Source organism: Lissotriton vulgaris, chromosome 8 (genome assembly GCF_964263255.1).
Source record: "Lissotriton vulgaris chromosome 8, aLisVul1.2, whole genome shotgun sequence".
NCBI lineage: Eukaryota > Metazoa > Chordata > Amphibia > Caudata > Salamandridae > Lissotriton > Lissotriton vulgaris.
The window spans coordinates 1189988301-1190008845 of NC_141696.1; the positions used below are offsets into that span (position 1 = coordinate 1189988301).

At 43.7% G+C, this 20545-nt stretch overlaps 1 protein-coding gene across 1 annotated transcript in view; it reads right to left on the bottom strand.

Moving 5' to 3' along the window:
• The window catches only part of COG6 (component of oligomeric golgi complex 6), a 585234-nt gene that overhangs the window by 352282 nt on the left and 212407 nt on the right, over positions 1 to 20545 (bottom strand). The window contains exon 5 of the mRNA XM_086935060.1: positions 20421 to 20532. Coding sequence (XP_086791186.1) covers positions 20421 to 20532 — 112 coding nt within the window. The remainder of the gene's footprint in view (positions 1 to 20420; positions 20533 to 20545) is intronic.

Genomic DNA, 20545 nt, shown 5'->3' on the forward strand with positions numbered 1-20545 from the left:
GTGTACCTGTGATTTCCGAAGGTCCTAGTCAATCTAGGGGGTGGGGAAATAATGGGATTTACAATATTTGGAGTATGTAAGAGACTTGGGGTCTCATTACGAGTGTGGCAGTCGTCAGGACCGTCGTACTCGCAGGGAAGGTCTGACTAGTGCCACCAATGTGGGTTTGCCCGCAGTATTTTGAGTGTGGCGGTCGGACCGCCACAGGACTGCCGCCGGGATCCAGGATCCGATGGCAGTAGCGCAGCGGAAAGGGGCAGCAATATGTTGGGGGTGCTGCTGCGGCATCGCCGAGTACATTACGAGTTGCCTGTCCACCGCCTGGTGAGCCTGCAATGAAAAGGGCAGCAGAGAGGTAATTAATGGGGCCCTAACAGGGCACCCTGCCACTCCTGAACCTGGGGGTAAATGCGGGGGAGGGACACATGTTGTGCACCCCTGGATTTGCACCCCCGTTCATGTACGGTGTGGCATGCATGACATGGTGGAAGCCCCACCATGCATGAACATTCTGCTGGTGCTGTCACGGCGACAGTCTGATGTTAAGGCTCTCTGTGAGCCTAACACAGCTGCTGCCGTGAGACTGCTGCAGCACCGATCGCCTGACCTGGATTCAACTCTGAATTCGGTGGGCGGGCGCACCACGGGATTGGAGGTCCTCCTGCAGACGCATCGGTGGCGGTGCCGCAGGAGGATAGCCAAGCAAATAATTGGCCAATTGGTCTTGGTCTTTCTGTGCCAAGTTGCTTATGATTTGCACCGGTTTTCACACTGAGATGTCCATTCCGGAACCAAAATCTCTGTGTGAAAAACAAAAACTTGGTTTTACCAAAGGCCCTGTAACTCCCATTACTAGGACAAATGAACTACATAAGCCAGCCGCTTGTAATGAGGTTCTTCGTAAAATATAAAAGCACAAAATAAAAAAGAAGCACAATATGAATAACACAAACATATAAGCATCAGAGTCATTTCAAAAACTGACAGCTAACAAAAGTGCTTGTAAAAGGAGAAATACCTCTAGATTGAAATACTTGTGCATATATTTCAGAAGATAGCACAGTAACAAAATACGGGCAATTTGGAGTGGATTTTTAAATTTGGAATTTACAAATTTCAACTATATGTGCACCATAGAGGACAAATCTAACTGCAAAGTAGAGGGTAGCAACTTAACTACTCTACAAACAAGCATTTGCAATGCAATAGGTCTCGCACTTTCAAGTGTTTGAGCTATTGGCATTGTAAATGACAATGCCTTTTGATTTATGTCTTAACCCCTTAAGTGCTGCGTCGGTGCATTGGCCGACGGCAGCACTACCTCCCCAGTGCTGCGCACAACCATTGGACGTCCATTCAGCACTAGTACCAATGGACAGCGCAGCACTGGGGAAGGATGTTTACTAGCATTTATGAGGTTAAGAGAACCCTATAGGTATAAAGTGCGTGTTTACGCACTGCTATTTGCAGGTTTTTAAAATGCATAAACAAAAGGCATTGTGATTTACAATGCCAACAGCTCTTTTATGTATTATTGTTGGAGCTGCTTTATGAATGTTAATGTATTTACAGTTGATACAGTAAAAAGATATAGCATGTTTAAACCCTAACTTCAGTCACACAAATATTAAAATTACATATCTTGCTCAATTCAAAGTTAGATTAACATCAGCAATAGCCATCAAATATTCCAACAATGTTGAAGTTTTCACTTGGCAGTCACAAAAGCACCATTTTACCTTGTCACTTCGCTCCTTGCCGTTTTCCCCTTTAAAGATTTCTATGATTCTAAAGCAGTCCTGGTAGTGCAAGCGTTCTATTAGGGTAAATGATTGGCATCCTCAAACCCGCTCATGCCTTTCTAAATTTCATTTACAGTGCTATTTGAGTTAGAAAACATTCTAAGTTGAGCCCTTCCAGACTGGTATTAAATGCACGTTTTTTTCCAACAGAGAATTGTTTTATTGGTCCACTTTCTACTATTACAGGTTGAGTTAACAACATATATATACAATCATATCAAGTCGGAAGACTTTGAATCAGGAAAAAGAACTGCATTTTACCTGTTAAGTTGCACTGTAAATAAAAGTTAAAAAGCATTGACTTATTAGGGACCAAAAACCATCATTGTAAAGTCAAAGAGAAATTGACTGCAACTTTTACTGGTTGGGAGATATGTATATCATTATGCGTTCAGCATATTCAATCTCACTAACACGCATAACCTATACTCACCATGAACTTACGAAAATGAAAACTGTACCCAGTATTTCTTTACCATTGTAGTTAAAAAGGAAAAAAACTACCAGTTTTAAAAAGCAGAGGTTCCAGTTCCCTGTGAAAAGCATTAACATCTTCCCAGGTTAGAAAGTGAAAAAAAACACTTACCTGGTGAAGTTTTTCAAAAGTGTAAACGAAGCGGGACCAGAGACGAATATGGCTCCTGCTGAGCTGATTGTTTTTCTGTTGCGACGCAGCAACTGCTGGTTGCCTTTGTATCGGCTGAGGCACGGAACAACCTTTCCTGCTGCGGAGAAGGTGCATGGTGTTGCGACCCGGGACTTCAGGGAAGGCTAACAGTAACAAGTCTCCCTTATGATCTATAAATATTAACATGTTCGCCGCGCCCCCACTCCCGCCATAGTAATGCACTTATATCAAATTACGGCAGGAGGGGGCTGTGTGCGGCAGGTGCCATTGTTAATTGTACTCTCATGGTATTATAAAAATGGGCACCGTGCTGTAACTTAAAGCACAGCGCCTGGGGCCAGAGAGGGGTGTGTGCATTAAGTGTTAAGTGTGCGCAAGCACTAATGAGCGGAAGGGACGGCCCAAGGAAGTTACAAGAGGTAAGTAGTGGACGGCGAACGAACGCAATCACAGACAGTGACAGAAGCAGACAAGCTGGCACAAAATGCTTGGCTTGGCCCCCGTTTAAAGGTAAAGCAATGCTTGGCACGGCACCTATTAAAGGCAAATCGCAGAATGGGGCGCTGGAAGAACAAGCATGGTGCGCGCGCACTGTAAGGAATGCGAAGTATGCAGCTGGCACCCGGCTGTGCTGCTGCTCGCTCCCTAGGCCAGGAGAGAGAGAAGGTGGGACATGCACCCGCCCTTTGCCAATTGCAAAAAAGACGCACGCAAAGGCCAATAGGTGTGAGCAACAAAAAAAAGCACACGCACAAGCGTGTGCTCCGAGTTGAAAGTCTTTACTAGAAGCCTCGCAGAGCAGCGCATGCGCGCTGGCTCAGGTGAAACCTAAAAAGGAGAGCAACTTTAAAGAATAGCCTTGCTTTTATTTGTAGCCATTAGAGTTGCCAGGAGACATTACTGTTGTGGTTGAACTTCTGGATACCAGATATCAATCGGACAGTGAATACAGAGCTTCAAAGGAGCTTGAGAGAATTTAGAGAGACCTAATCAAACAGGATCATTACGGTCGACCCTGGAGAAGACTAGAGCCTTGATGCCTGCGGAAACTGTAATGAGGAATTACAAGTCCCCTCCCTTCACAAACACTTCCTGTGCACGACTTATTTACAGCATATTGTTCATTTATATAAAAATCTACAAGCATCTGAATAATCTGGATAATGTTCACATCTTTTGTCACTGGTGTCGGAACCGTAGTCACGTTTGTGTCACCAGGGGAAACAAGGAGCGCATTGCTGCCTAGAGCTAAAAGAAAATATTTTACTAAAGGCTCAAAAACCAATCCAAACAAATTCTAAGAATGTGGAATTGTGGAAATGTGGTAGAACAATGCATGATATGAAGGAAGATAATTTTTTTTTTGTCAAAAAGGAGGGAGAGTGATCTATCGATCAACGGACACTAATTACCACTCGAAAGGGTGGAAGGTCCAGTAACAGCATGTGTCTGTGTCAAAGTACAAGTAATTCAACAAAGGGGTAGCTGAACTGTTCCTAAAGGAAGGGGGAAGTTAGGTAAAGTTGGCGTGACCGAAGGTGTGGATATTACACCTTTGGGCATCCATTTTGTTGGATGTATTTGCCTCACACACCCAGAAGGGTGTCATGCTTCATCATTGGCGGTTGCTCCTCGTCGGGGAGGCGGTGCAATCCCCGACGGGCTTACCTCAAAGAGGGGCTCTTTGGCGGAGATCTTTTGTATCCAACTGCCTTATGGTGAAGTGCGGGTGTGTGGGCGGGATAGCTAGTTGCCTGGTGAAGTGATTAAAATGTAGCAAGGGGTGCCGGAAACTATTTTATTCTGGAGGTCCCCCTACTGCAATTAAAACCGCGAAGATAGCTCACTAGGTGTCAATCCGTTAGGTAGAGTGACCCTAGAAGAGACTAGCAGAACAACTGGTCGACATGTTTCTCGCACTGGGGTATATTCACCTGCGATTCATCAGGACCTTAAAAAAGTGAATAAACTAAACAACATGCTAGTGTCATGTGTGTAGTGTGGGTCAAATTTTACCTCTGTGGAATATCCTATGCCTAACGGTCAGGGACTAAGAGCCACATGAGTGGTCGGCGGGTCAGAACATCGGGGTTTAGCCTTCAGGTGTAGCTCAATCTTGCCGTGTCCGCGTGGGAGCACCTACCCATCTCCGCCGAGCTCGGATAGGAAGATAAGACATCAGAAAATATGTAATAAAGGTAAATAACTTGTTCCTTTACAGCATATTTATTCTTGCAAATTTCCCATCTTTAGAAATCCAAAGTAATACATCTAGATGTCGGTTTGAAGAGAGAAGGACAACCAGTTTACAGAACAAAGTACTACAGGGATGGAGAAAGCTACAAACGACTATTAGACTTTCAGGTCGAGTAACATCCTATAGTTATCAGGCCTACAATTTATCCATTTAATATTTTGCTTAAAATATGAATATACTGAATTTTAAGTATGCCGCCAGGCTCTTACCAGCTTTGTTAGATTCACAGAGCTTAAACCTTCAATTTCTGTCCAGCCACACCCCCGCCCTTTCGCTCACTAGCTTATTATATTCGTATTTTCTGTTGGTCATGATATTTAATGTCTCCTGGTCCCTTGTCATTTGGTGTTTGCTCTCCAGGATAGCTATCACAGCCTCTAACCCTTCCACCTTTGCATTGCAATCTCTGTTCATTGCTGAACGAATTTTGATGCACACCCCCCTTATTGTACTTTTCAAAGCCTCCCATCGCACTAGGTCTGAAGTGTCCCCTCTCGCATTAATCTCCAAATAGGATCTAATAGCTGTTAGAATTTCAGTTCTATTTTGTTCTTTGTGTAAGATTTCTTCATTTAGTCTCCAAGACGTTTGTTTAGGGGACGGTTTAATGTTACTGATGGATAGGGATATGCATGAGTGGTCTGACAGTACCCTTGGTTCAATTGATGTATCCTCTATTCTTGCAATGCCATTTTGGGTAATGAAAATTTAATCAATGCGGGAGAACGAATCGTGAGGAGGAGAGTAGAATGTGTAATCCCTATCAGTAGGGTTTTGTATTCTCCATGCATCAATTAAATGGAAGGGTTTGGTTGAAGAACCTGTGCCGGCAACTGGGAACTAGGAGCCACGATGTGGCAATCAGGATACTTGTTTCGGACAGTCATGTACCCTATGTCTGTGCCTTAGCCAAATTTCTATTCTGGGCTTGGGCTATTCGAGCCAGAAAGCTTAAAAACCTTGTTTAATTCTTTTTAAACTATATTAACTTTAGCAAATGTTATATTTCTTGCTATTAACTGGATATGTCTAACTAATTTTATTATGTATCAATTCTTTTTAAACTTGCTTTTATGATAATGAAATTTTATCGAAATAAAGCTTTTTGACTTGACTTGACTTGACTTGACAATTAAATGGAATTGTTGACATAATTTGATGAAGGCATTATGTGATTTGTTCGGTTTGAATACACACTTCGAATCTCTATCTAAGGCCGGGTCAAATGGGAGATTAAAATCACCCCCAATTATATGAACCACCGTATCAGGTATCGTTGCAATCTGCTTGACTAAGTCCTGCCAAAATTCTAAGTCATTAGCGTTAGGTGCGTAAACATTAGTGACAAAGAATTCCGTGTTGTCCCTAGAAAGTTTCACCGTGACCCAGCGTCCCTTTTCATCTGATGAGGAAGACAGCAATTCTACCTTGGACTTTTTTGACAATAATACCAGAACTCCATTTTTTTTACCAAGTGCACTAGATCCTACAACCTCCGAATAAAACTTGTTGCACAGAGTGTAGAATTGTTTAGCATCTAGTTTGGTCTCTTGCATCAGAACAATGTCCCCCTTCTGTCTGCGCACATAGTCTAATATCTTCTGTTTTTTAACGGGCTGATTCAGACCTTTAACATTCATAGACAGAATCTTCAGTCGGTCAAGTGAGGTTGTCCCAAGTGAAGTGGAAAGCGTTGTATGTGACATTTACAATGGTGTATGTATCATGATTGCTCCATGAGAGCCAAGGAAAAACATGTTACACGGCGTATTATGCAAAGAAAACACTGTTTTGCTCCATATGATGCAAAACGGGCGGAAACCATGAGCAGACATTTGGGCGCCCAGGGATAGAGCACGACTGGTCTGAGTACAGGTATACAAATACAACATATGCATGATACAACTTGTCCAATCAAGAGCAAAGAGATAGACTAGAAGAGAAAGGAATAGCAAGGAAAAGAGAAGAGGAAGAAGAAAAGAGAAAGAAGGAAAAAGAAAAAGAAAAAATACAAACCATAAAACACAACACCCAGCCCCCCCACTCCCCTACATCCCCCCACCCCACCCTCCCCAACTGTAGTACAGAAGCATGGCGACGTGAGGAAAACCGCAGTAACCCTCCCGTCTAAACTAGTCATGTATAGACATTGGAACAGCTATGCACAATGCAAAATGCATACAAACACTATGCAAGCAGTGGAACATTGGAATGGTGTGGCAGAACCAACATGGAATCAATAACGCGCTCCCACTGTATATTCTTGATAAACCAGAAATAATCCAGAGTACCCACTAGATTATAACTATCGAACAGTAAATTGAGAGTATGCATGAGGGCCCTTGTGATGTGGCTGTCTGTGCCCTAGCTCTATCCCTTTTCCTTACGCCTAACGTGACAGATTACGCCTAAACTCAGAAGACCTTTCACAAGTTACTCTGACATGTGACTGATAATTGTCCAGCATCACTAATATTTCTATCACTGGTCTGACATGTGACTCAGTCTGCACTAGCTATACCAGCACAGGAAAATCTGTTTTATGGTTATCTCTAAAACTCTCCACCAGAATTTTCCAGCTGATTTTGGCATGTTACTATTTCTCAATCCTGACTTCTCCAAATGTGCTTGTATTTCAGAGATGATCCTGACGTGCTTGTAGTGCTGTCAAGTTCCTCCGTGTGATGTCACACACCTTCAACTAGTCAGGGCTTTTCAGCCAGCAGTGATTGTTTTCCAATGTAAGCATGGGCTCCAAAGTCACAGTGCGAAGTGACGCTGGCTGCTCTCTAGCCCTACCAACCCTACAAAGGGGAGGCAGTCTATTATCATTAAATACAAATTATGTTAATAGACAACATTTCCCAACTAAATCTGTGGATTATGAAATTATACATAAATTACAACTAAGCAGTGCATTTCCATGATTTCATCCACCAATTCTGTCTCAGCTCATAAAAAAGCTGCATACAACATGTTAGACTCCGGTCACAGTCAAGCAGCTCTCAAAAGTTCTAGGTCTACAGAACCTTGAGTAGTTCAAAGGGATAGTTTCTGGAAAAGTACTTCAATTGCTTTTTGATTCACTTAGGCGCTCTAAGAACTAATGCCCACATGCATCAAGCGATTTTGGAATCGCAAACGGTGCGAATCGCAAAATTCAACCGTTTGCGATTCCAAAATCACTTTTTGGGATGCATCATTTATTTTACATTTATCCCAATTTAAGAAATCGCAATTTTTTGCGATTTCTCAAATTGCGATAGTATTTAAGAAATCGCAAATTTTGCGCTTTCTTAAATGCTATGCAGGATTCATTTTAATTTGCGAATTTGCAATTTGGAAGGGGAAAATTACCATGAAGTACACCTTCATGGTAATTTGCAAAAAGTTTCAAAAATACAAATAAATGCATTTTTGAAACTTATATTTTACACACACACATGCCCTTGGGACATGTGTGTGAGTAAAATGTACTTACGTGACATTTCAGGGGTGCAGGGGGGGGTCCTTTGGACCCCCCCTGCACCCTTGAAATTGCATTCTCATTTTGCGATTCATTAATTGCGAATTCGCAAAATGAGAATGCCTTCCCATTGATTCCTATGGGACTCTTGGCCCATAGGAATCAATGGGAAGGGTTTTCCTTAATTGCGATTTGCAAATTGTGAATCGCAATTAAGGAAAATTACCGAATCGCAAAAAAATTGCGATTTTTTCATGCATTGCCGTTTGCGATTTCTAAATTGCGATTCTTTAATTTTCGCAATTTAGGAATCGCAAACGGAACCGTTGATGCATGTGGCCGTAAATCTTCAACTGGGTGTAGTCCTCATTGTAATCCAGCAGTAATCTCCAGATCTAGTGTTCCATTAAGGTGAGAACAAAGGCACACGCTACAGCCGGACTAATTTATTGGTTCAACACAGAAGAGTGGCAGATGATGCCTTTCCAATGTTGAATGAGTTATGGAGCCTTCTGAAAGCTCATTATTTGATTTCTCATAGCATAGCTTAAAAACTGCATAATCCAAAAAAAAAATGTTTGTTACAAATTAGTGTTCATATTATTGGCACCTTAGAAGACCACAAACATATTCTTTGATGTGTAATTCATTTAGACATAAAACATAACAATTAATGACCCTTCGATGTTCAGTTGTTGAAGACTTTCATCCTCTTGTGAAGGCTACACTAAATGCAGTGTGTAATGTCGTGTTGTACCCAGCAATGATGACGCTGCAATCAGGTAGAGTTAACAGTCTTTATTTAAATACGTCTGCCTCTGAAAAGTGCCGCGCCTCAACTAATGGCTAACGGTCTTCCGCGCCAACTCACTACGCAGCCGCGTAGCCCTGCGCGGGCGCGGCACGTCACGTGGCTTACATGACGTGCATACACTAGTGCGCGCTACTACACAGTACTATCTATTTTCTAACTTCAGTGGAATATTAACACTACTTTTAACATAAAGGCAGATTTGACATGTACATTATCTTGTCTGGTAAGAAGGCAAGGGAGGGTGGTTCTAGCTATACATCCCGCGGCTCTACACCTTTCTAACAGACGTAAAGAATCAAAAAGCATCTTCAATGTCACAAGCTTCGAGGAACTAGAGTCAAGAGCTTGAAGTGAAAGCTCCACTAAAACAGTGGAACTAACTTTTAAATCCCATTGCGCTTGCACAAAGGTTTCCTGGTAGAAAGGAATTTTCAAATCCTTTCAAAAACCTAGTCACAGAGGGTATTATGAATACTGAACTATGTTCTGATAAATGCAAAAATAGCAGCTAAGTACCATTTACCAGTAATCACATGACTCTGTTCCTGGTCTAGGACAGAGCAAATTCAAGACTTCTTCGTTGAGTTGGAGAAGCACATCTGCCTTACAGAACACCATTCAGGAAACGTGTTCTACCAACAAAAATAATCTGCAGTTGTGAGACATTGCCTCTAGGCAAGTATAACATTCATCACATCATTCATAGGTCCCACCCAAAAGAACTAGCTTTTAGAGTTCAGGCATGAAGGCTTACAATTTATTGGCTGGGATCAAGCACCTTATTTATCAGCAGAGTCAGTAGATGCACTCTCAGTGACTGCTGAATTTCTGGACACAAACTTCCATGGAATAAATCTGCATACTAATTTATAACTAGACCTGGAGCAATCAATAACATGTCAGTCCAAACAAATTGCAGGTTCTGCAGAATTTAGGGGAGATGAATGAAACAGGAAGCAGCAGTAGCTAATATACCTGAGAATTCCTGTCAAGTGTATACTCCTTGATTCCCTGGGAAGAAACTACTTGGGGCAGAAGATTAGCACTAGGAAACGTAGAAAAAGCAAAGAAAGAGATCTGCGAAGTCTCTCACTAAGCAAAGTTATGGAGGAGACTCCCAGTGGTTTTGCTCCTATTAACTGGTGGGCTCAGTCACCTACAGAAATCCATATTCTCTCTGTCTAATCCTTGAGAAATTGCCTCTGGCTACAGATGCACCAGCCTTCGAAAACAAATCTCAATAGCTTCAGTACAAAGGAATCTTAAACCCACAACACAACTCTGGAGTCAAAGCAAATATGAGACTCTGACAATCTATGTTCTCCCCTACTGGTATAGAATCTCATTGCTCCTTGGAACACCGTAGCGGCCAGCACAGATCAGGAGTGGCGGGCTGAGGATGTACACATACACATACATTACTGGAATGTAAAAAAAAGAAAAGAAAAAACTTAATTCCCCGCTCTCTGCCACGTGGCAGCAGTCTCTTCTCTATGGGGCCGGAACAGGAAACAGCCAGACTCCCTCCCCTAAGCCAATCAAAATGATGCTATACATTGTTGTGATTGGTCTAGCGCCATGGTTCGGCGCTCAGCCAGGGAATGGGGGCCTGGGCATGCTCATCACGCGGAGAACGTGCGAAGTGTGCATGACTCTTTGGCCGGCCCTCTTGGGCCGGCCAAAGACTCAAGCCAACTTGGAGTGGGCAAACCCCTCCTCCCCTGCTCTCTGAACAGAGCAGCCCAACTCGCCCGCCCTGCAAAGCTGCACAGCATGAAGAAATACAATGAGAATAACCATGAGATATTACCATTGCATTTGCTCTTTCTTTCATTGCTTTGCAGCAGTGGGGTGACACTCCTCTGCCTTAGTGGAGGACCCGCCACTGCTGTAACTGTGGCTAACAGTTGTCCACCTTTCCTACACTTCTTCTGGGGCTTACTTGCACACAACCGCCCCCCCCCCCCCCTTCCCAGAATCCTTGGGTGAGGGCTGGCACAGGGCCAGTGCCTCACTTTGGCTCAAACCAACATCTGGGTGGTCATTTCCAAGGAGACAGTGAAGGGGGAGGTCTTTACTTACTACCACTTTTCTCCAACTAAGGGACCCAGCTATTTCTAGGGGCACTACAGCCACAGGCATGATAGTGACCTCCCGTGGAATAGCCCTAGCTCTTTTTATCTCCCCTTGGATATACTGGTTTGAGAGTACCAACATGTCATGCACAACTGTGTGACTGGCACAGGTATCTCTCAGGGCAGTGGCTGGGATTTGATTCACAAGTAGGTGGTGGAACTGTCTACCCCCTCTGGAATCTCAAACTCACCTTTTGGGCCCACTTTCCAGTTGAGGGCTAGGTCTTCCTCATCTGAGGAACCACTCTGAAAGGATACAGTGGCAGCTCCTGGAGTAACACTAGGGGTTTGGTTTCAAGGACAGCAGGGGCCCTTGGATAGGTACCCTGTCTTGTTTCAGTTAAGGAATAATGCGTTCTTGGGTCCAAGTGCTTACCCTGGTACTCATTTTTATTTTGTGCATTGTCTCGGGGGCCTACCCTACTTTTGATCTTTTTCAGAATGCCCTGCTGTCTTTTCTGGGGGTCTTTTTGACCTCAGTCTTTTGGTCAACCTACCATATCTAGTTTTGGACACTCTGGTTCTTACCCAGTGATCAGCCTTCTTCCCCTCAAGGTGCCTGCCACAAGGTGCAGGGATCAACAGGGGGGGTACCATAGGTGCCACCTCGGCCCCCAACCGGAGGCCCCACACACAAGTGGGCCCTGCTGGGGGGCCCCCAAACACGCTTTCTAACATGGTTTCTATGACGGACAGTCCGGCATGGAACCCATGCAGGAAACCATGCATCGTAACGGAAAGGCCTGCCCTTTGGGATCACAAGCCGGTTCAGACTGGTCGACGGGCTCCTTGAGCCTGTTGGAAGCCAGCCAGAACGACCGCTGGTTTAGTTTCCGACAGCCACATTTGTAATGCGGCGGTCGGAAAGTAAACCGAGGGGCCAATTACGATGTGACCCGGAATGCTCTGTCCAACATAACCGGCCACGTCACTAATGTATAATCTACATTGAAAAGCTAAACTATGAAAAATAAATAAACTATGTCAAAAAGTCATCCTAAAAGGTTGATTTATTTTGTGACATCTGCTTGGTCTGTGAGTGATATTGTGATATCCTTCACCAGATGGCCCCATTAAGAAATTGTTTGACGGTATAGCAAAACTTGTGAAAATTATTATAAACTGTGATAGAATTGTAAAAACAGTGTGAATGTGGATAGAAAGGCACTAAAATGTGCACACTGTGAGTACATTCTAGCAGGCTGCAACAACTCCAAAAAACAAGAGAGGAAGTTGCGCTTCATGCTACTTAAATGTCGGTCGATGGGTAAACATAAATTTGAGATTCATGACATCTTAAAAGATAAAAACCCAGATATGGTATTTTTAACAGAGACCTGGCTTAATGATAGTTCTGATCCGGATATCGTAGATGCTCTCCCGGAGGGCTATAGGATCTTAAAGCAAGATAGGGAGCAAAGAGGGGGAGGAATTGCAATTATTCATAAAACATCCTTGAAGTGTAATATAAGGGAAGCAAATATAGAACACTGCGAAGCATTCCTCTTTAAACTCTCATTAACGGCTTCCTAATATATCAGCCACCTGGCCCAGCTGCTCAATTCATAATAAGCTTAGGAGAAAGAACTGCTCAACCTGCCTTACGCTACAATAACTTCTAATATACTAGGAGATTTGAACTTGCACTTTGACAATAGGGAGAACAAGGAAGTCCAATCCCTATGTAGTGATCTGATGGCAATGAACCTTAGCCAACAGGTGAAATCACCAACGCACAAAAAGGGCCCTATTCTTGACAGATGGCATCAGCTCCCTGGTTTAATGAAATCCTTGCTAAATCTAAAAAAAGAGTTCAAGAAACTGGAGCGGATTTGGAGTAAAAATTTCTGTGGCAAGGCTAAAGAGCAATATAAAAGTGAAATTAAAAATATCATACATTAATTAAGAAAACAAGGTGCGAGTTCTATACGGAGAAAATAGAAAAAGCGAGGAGATCATCTAAAGAAATGTTCGCTATACTTAATTCACTGAAATCCCATGACAACCAAAAGGAAGAAGGAATGTCCTCCATGGAAAACTGTAATAAAATTGCTGAATTCTTTGCTGAGAAGGTGACAAAAATATATATTGCCTTTCAAATAAAAGCTTGCCAGGGGGAAATCTCAGAAACTAAGAAGGAGAGGAATTTTACAGGGGACAGGTTCAGTGAATTTAAAATGCCAGAACTAGAGGAATTAAAAATAATAGCCAAGGGAATTAAATCAGGCTCCCCCCCCCCCCCCCCCCCCCCCCCGAGGTCCGGCCCACCTAGAACAATTATTGACGGGAGCAGATCATATTATGGCTTACATTTATGAGCTCATTACCACTTCCTTCCAGAAGGGAGAAGTCCCTACCGGTTGGAAACAAGCAATAGTAAGTAAAAAAAAAACGTCAATAGATCTAGCAGAAAACCTGAGTCCAATCTCGCTACTACCATTTGTCGCTAAGATTGCAAAACAAGTTGTTAACAAACAGCTAATCAATCATATTCAGGAAAATGATCTTTTACACCCCTCCCAGTCTGGCTTCAGAACAGCCCACTCAACAAAATCAGCTCTGCTCCTGGCCACCAATACAATGAGACCTGGTGCGGATGAGGGGCAGACAACAGCTATGATCCTATTGGATCTAAGAGCGGCGTTCGATACTGTCTCACATGGGCTGCTTCTACATAGACTGGAAGAATGCGGTATAGATGGGACTGTACTACGATGGATGCCATCCTTTTTATTGTCGCACAGTTTTCAAGTGTCACAGCAGTCACAACTTTCTAAGAATATCAAGTTGCCCCAGGGAGTACCACAGGGATCAATCTTGAGCCCCACGCTATTTAATCTGTATGTGGGACCACTGGCAGAATTAGTGGAAAAACATCATATCACCATTGTATCATATGCTGATGATACTCAGCTAATTGTGACACTATCAGGAAACAATAAACTGAAAGCGCTCAATTTCACCAGGTGCCTAGAAGAGGTAGCAGGATGGATGTCCGATCATTGCCTGAAATTGAACAGCAAACAAACAGAGGTAATGATAGTGGGCATTTCACCTAACATATGGTCCTCTGCATGGTGGCCGGAAACATTGGGACAAGTTCCTATGCCTAAATCCGAAGTAAAAAATTTGGGAGTTCTGGTTGATCCTAAATGGTCTTTCGAGGCTCGAACCCGGAAAGTAGTGGGAAAATGTTTTGGGATCCTAAAAATTTTGAGGAAGATTCTGGACCTTCTACCGTCCAACGCAAGGAAGACCATAGTGCATGCCCTAGTTACATCACAACTGGACTTCGGAAATGTACTGTATTTGGGAGCTCCAAAAAGGGGGCTAGCCAAATTACAGGTGGTACAAAATGCGGCTGCATGGCTTATATTAAATCTTCCTAGAAGAGCTTCCACAAGGAAAGCTTTGAAGGAGTTGCACTGGTTGCCGGTGGAAGAAAGGGTCCTTTTTAAATCAATATGCTACTGCCATAAAATACTTGCAAAAAACAGGACTGCGCTACCTGCACCCACTAATGTCGCAATATATCCCAGGCCGCAATCTGCGATCAAAAGGAAGGTCCCTTGTGAACGTTCCGAGAGTTCGGAGGGCAAGAATGGGGGTACGGTCCTTCAGCTATCTTGGAATGGGCTCCCGGAAACCATAAGAATGGAATCATGCGAAGGTAAATTTAGGAAAAAGCTAAAAACCTGGCTATTCTCCTCTGTGTTTTAAAGTATAGGACAGTCGCAAGAATGCATTAGAGGGCATGTTCTCTGTGAAGGGTCTACGAGTTGTTCCCACGTAGCGAGTCTGCTCAGTGCGGGGACATGCCGGTTGGCCTAACCATGCGCTTTAGAAATGTTAAAATAAATAAATAAAATAGAAGGCAAAATCTTTCTTGTTTATAGTAAGTTTCCCAGGTCCAATACTTAGTTCACTAGCAACGTCAGGCATGCTATTTCTTTGCATTCTGTAACATTCAGCTGTGGTTAATGAAAACAGCTACAAGTCCCAGAATGCAAATTAAAACAACTGGACTGAAGAGCTAGTCAAGCCTCGACCTAGGAAACATTGCAAGGCTGTCAGAAAGACACTCAATCAAGTTTGACTCTGAAACAATAACTGGTGCTAATGTTATGAAAATAAACTTCAGTCGCAATGTGATCTGCAGCTTGTGAACCAAACAACCATCCCTTGACAGTAAGCAAAGTCTGCATTTGCCTGCTGCGAGGAACAACCTCACCGGGTTGTTTCCTATCCCATGCCAGTCACAGCCCACTTTCCGCCTGCGCCTAAAATGAAGTCGTTTAATGGGCCTTCTTGATCTCCTCTAGCTGAACTCCACATGGTACTTTCACACCTGATGGCCTGCCTGTAGGTGCTATGGCAGGACATTCCCTGGAATGCACTTGCAAGTCTCGGGTGACTCAAGACGTATACTATGAGTATACTATGCACCTGTATAAGCCTGCTGGGCCACAAAAAAAAGATAAGCAAGAAACACGATACGTCAAGACAGTAGTCCGAGGGCAGGCCATTTCCCAAGTAGCTGGAACTAAAAAAGAAAAAAACGCTGAATTGGACAGGCGGGAAGGGGAAATTCTGGAGTTAGAAGGAGAACTTCTTAGACACAGGGATGCTAATGACCCAGAAATACTACACAACCTTAACCTCAAACAAGATGAATATAGAAGTGTAGCCGACAATAGGAAAAAAACACTGTACAGGGATAAACTCAGCAGAATATACGAACTTGGCGATAGGGCAGGGAAAATACTCGAATGGCTGGATCGTCGTGACCGGGCCAACCACTTGCTTGCTGAATTGACAGATGCAGTGGGAGAGTCGATTACGAATCCTCAGAAAATAGCGGACGAATTTGCTACATACTATAGTCAAATATACACATCTCACTCTCAGGGTTCGATTGAGGACTCTAGGGCACTGCTGGCGGACATAAAGCTCCAAGTTTTGACAGAGGAGGGTTGTGACTCACTAGATAGCATGCTATCTAATGACGAAGTGGCACGAGCCATTAGAGACTTGCAAGCAGAAAAGGCTATGGGTCCTAATAGCCTCCCTATCGAACTGTACAAAATGAAGCCAGATATAATTGGCCCTTACCTCAAAGCTATGTATGAGGAAAGCCATGAGTCAGGCCAGCTCCCCCGCGACCAACCACTTGCAACGGTGGCAGTCATCCATAAAGATGGTACGCCTAGAGATTATTGTTCCTCATACAGGCCCAAACTTCTAGCTGCACGACTATTAGCAGTGGTCTCAGAATTGGTACACCCAGACCAGTCAGGCTTTATGCCGGCCAGAAATACTTCTTTGAATCTTCGTAGACTTCACGGGGTACTTGGAAGGGCTCATACACTGAGGGAAGACGTGGTGGTCATGTCCTTAGATGTGACCATGGCCTTTAATATGATTGAATGGCCCTACTTGTTCACAGAGCTGGAGAAACAGGGTTTTGGAAAAACCTTATCGGATGGGGCAAACTCTTATACAGTAAACCTTTAGCGCAAGTGGTTGTGAATAACAAAAAATCTGAGACAATTGGGCTTGGAAGAGAAACGAGGCAGGGATGCCCCCTGTCTCCTTTGCTATTTGCCCTAGCACTAGAGCCTCTGGCCTGCTGGATCCGAAGAGACCCTCTTGTCAGAGGTTTGAGATGGTCGGAGGAATGGGAAGATCGTATCTCCCAATATGCCGACGACATAACTATATCTGGCATCTCCAGTCACTTCAATTAACAGGACCCTTGACATTTTTAATAGCTTTGGCAAGTACTCCGGATATACTCCGGATATACCATCTACTGGGCTAAATCGCTAATCTACGTGCTATGGGGAAAGTTCCCAAATTTGCCCAGAGGATACAAAATTGAGGAGGCAACGGTGGATTTCACATATCTCGGCATATAGGTTACCATGGATCCCGTACAATACTATGGCCACAATCTTCGGCTCCATCTGCGGCGTCTTCAGCGTGATGTGGAGTACTGGAGGACTCTCCCGCTGTCCCTATTGGGTAGGGCTGCGTTACTTAAAATGATGGCATTACCCCGTTTTCTATACGTCCTACACAACTCACCAGACCCGATCCCGGCGTCCTATTTTGCTGCAATTGAGGACGAGCAGAGGGCCTTCTTATGGGTCGGGGTGCACCTCGAATATCACTCCTGAGACTTGTCCGCAGTTGGTACGATGGTGGAATCGGACTTCCAGATATAAAAAAATACTATTGGGCCGCGCAACTGGCAGCTATTAATCAGGGGGTTTATTGGCCACAGAATGATCCGGGTTAATGGATGGACAGATGGCTTTTACTGGGGGGCGGGGGGTCCTACACTAGAGCTCTTTACAGCAAACCAGCTCGGCTGAGATTAACGGGTCCCACATCACATGCGGTTCGGATCTGGCACATGGCGCACAAAAGTCTGGGATGGGTGCCTCTGCAATTTACCCCATATGGGATTCCTATTTGTTGGGGAACCTACGAACTACCAGGGGCTTTGATAAGTTGGACCTCATAGGGCTCTCACGGTTGGAAGATATGTGGAAGAATGGTAAAGTGATAGAGTTCTCTATACTACAGGGAGAATACGAACTTGCAGATTCGGAACTATTTAGATATTATCAGGTCAGACACGCTATGCAGGCATGCCTTGGGGTAGGGACGACGTTGCCCGAGGCACCGCCAATAGAAGACAGATTACTTGATAGATACATGCCGGATAAGTCAATACACCCTCACATACCGTAAGCTTATAAATCATAAATCTGATCCCCTTATAAAACTCAGGGAGCAATGGACGGAAGACATACCAGAGCTAGATGATAAAGACTGGGTGGAGGCACTTGCCTCTCAAAGGGAGGTTGCAATCTCATCAAGGCTTAAATGAGTGCAGTTGTAGATTTTGCACAGTTTACATTATTCCAGAAAAACCCTGGTTCATATGAGATATGGGGAAGACTCGAAATGTAAAAGAAACTGCGGGAGAGAGGGTACTTTTATCCACACCTTGTGGGATTGCCCTGAGATCTGTGCTTATTGGACGAGGGTTGTCAAATGAATGTCTGAGGTTCTCGAACGAGCCACTGGAGAGTGTTTATTAAATGTGTGGGGATTGACGGATTTGAGTAGTAAAGGGAAAATATGGGTGGCTCTAGGCTGCATGATTGTCAAACAAAATATCGCCAGACTGTGGGGAGCGAGAGAGGCCCATGGCCTGCAGTTATGGAAATAGGACATGTGCTGGTGCATGTTCAGGGAGAAAGCAGTGTATGTCTCCAGAGGATGTCCCCCAAAATGGACTCATATATGGTCAAGTTGGAAAGAATATCGTGGGCATATTTGCGACCCCCCCCCCTTCCTCTCCCGAGCCCACCTTGGACGACCCCATCCCAACTGAGTAAGGCATAAAATGTTTACATAGATACAAGCCACACCCATATCACCCAAACATACCAAAATGTATATGTTTAATTACGGTGTCACCAATGCTCAAAAATGTGGTTGTATTTACCTTGATGTTTTTTTAAAAATAGTTGTTTTTTTTAAAAAAAGAAACACAGTATGTGCGCCTACCATCCACCTCCTATCCCTTCTGGCCAGCACAAATGGGTTAGGGAGGGTAAGGGGGAAGATAGATGAAATGGTGGGGGAGTGAGATGAGAGGGTGGGGGAGCAAGATGAAGCAGCGACATGTTGTGTGGGGGATCAAGATAAACCGGGCACCAAGCTTGTTCTAAGTAAAAACCAGGGCGGGCGCAGCAGGCTCCATAGCGACTCCCAGGGGAGACAGCGGACCACCAATGCAGCAGAGTCTACAGTGTACGGCCGCTGTGAACACTTATTAACAAGGCACCTAAAGAAAAATGGAAACGGGAAATGCTCACGGGGGAGGGGGGGAACGAGCGTTGGTGAAAGATTAAAGTGCTGTGTCCATGAAGCGGGCACCGTGCTGAGCCAGGAAAATGCTTTTTCAAATTTGTACAAAAAGTCCCTGACAAAAAAATAACATAGAAAAATGTGGAAGCCTCCAAGTCCTGGGGCCATACTTGAGGGGAGTGAACAACTTGGTAAAAGGAGGGACCAGAAAGCCAAATTACCCACAAGCAAGCAAGGATTTTTACAAGACAACTGACTAGACAAATCCAAAGCAATGGGAGAGTCAAAGCCCACAACGTACATACAACAGATCATTGTGACAGTGTAAGCGCTTTCTAGGCTCGACCTAAAAAGAGGTAACAGTAAGGACAGGGGAAATCCAGTGTGAACAACTCTCCTTAAGAGAGTTTTGTGTCTTTCCAGAGTGTAAAGTTGAGAACACAGAGGATAGCATGAGGACACATGCACCTCTGGGCTGGTTTAAGACAAGTCTAATTTGTAATTGAAACTGCACTTCAAGTCAGGCAGGTTGTCAGCTAGGATATACATGACTTGTTCAATATTCTGCGTTCACAGCTACAGTGTACCAATCAAGCTAGAGCAAGAACTTACACCAGTTTGGGGCTATTTAAATAATATCTCTTCCTGTTTAACTGCTGTAAGGTTTATTCTATTTTGCTTTTGAGTTTAGGTCATTTTGTTACTTTTATTTGTTATTAACTTTGTAAGGTTTTCACTGAGAAGACAGTACAAATTCTCTGCTCGAAGAACTTGGCTGGTACTCACGCAACATAACTGCAGGCAATGGCAACCATCATTTAGCTCAAACACTTGTTGCGACTACTAACTTTTACAAACTTTACATCTAAAACATTAAAATTAAGTAAGACTACCAGTTTGATGTTTCAGTTTTTTTACTTTGCCTTGACATGGGGGACACCTCACAATGTACCTTTCTTTTTTGTCTGTCAACACTTTCTAATTAACACCTAAACAAAAATTGGTTGTGGGAGCGCATTAGAAAAGTTGAAGTATGCTAATGAACTACACCCAACCTTCAATGCTTAAGCGGTCAGCTTCACTGGTAGAGGTGTTGCTAATCACAGGTATAGCTCCCCAAAAACATGATAAAACATGAAAAGGCAAGATCAATAATTCAGCCCTTGAGGTTTCTTCTGTTTGGAAATCTCCATGGAGCAGAGTTTACACACTGTTCCATGGCGGCTGATACAATGGATGGGCTAACTTAGAGGGCATTATTTCACTTTTTCGGCCTATTGTTATATTTTCCCCTGCAAGGCTGAGAGCTTAAAAAGTGTGAAAAAAAAAGTAATCGTATTTCTGGATCTTTCTTGCATCCACAAATTTTAGCAATAAACAATTAGAAAACAAAATTGCCTGTGTACATACAATGTATATTCCACAACTTACCTCTGTCAGTGGACCTTCCCTTGTGCCACGAAGAACGCTCATTTCATCCGAAGTCAACTGGAACTTTGATAAGAAGGCATTTGCAACTTGAGCTCGGATATCCAATCTCTGACTGAAAAACAACA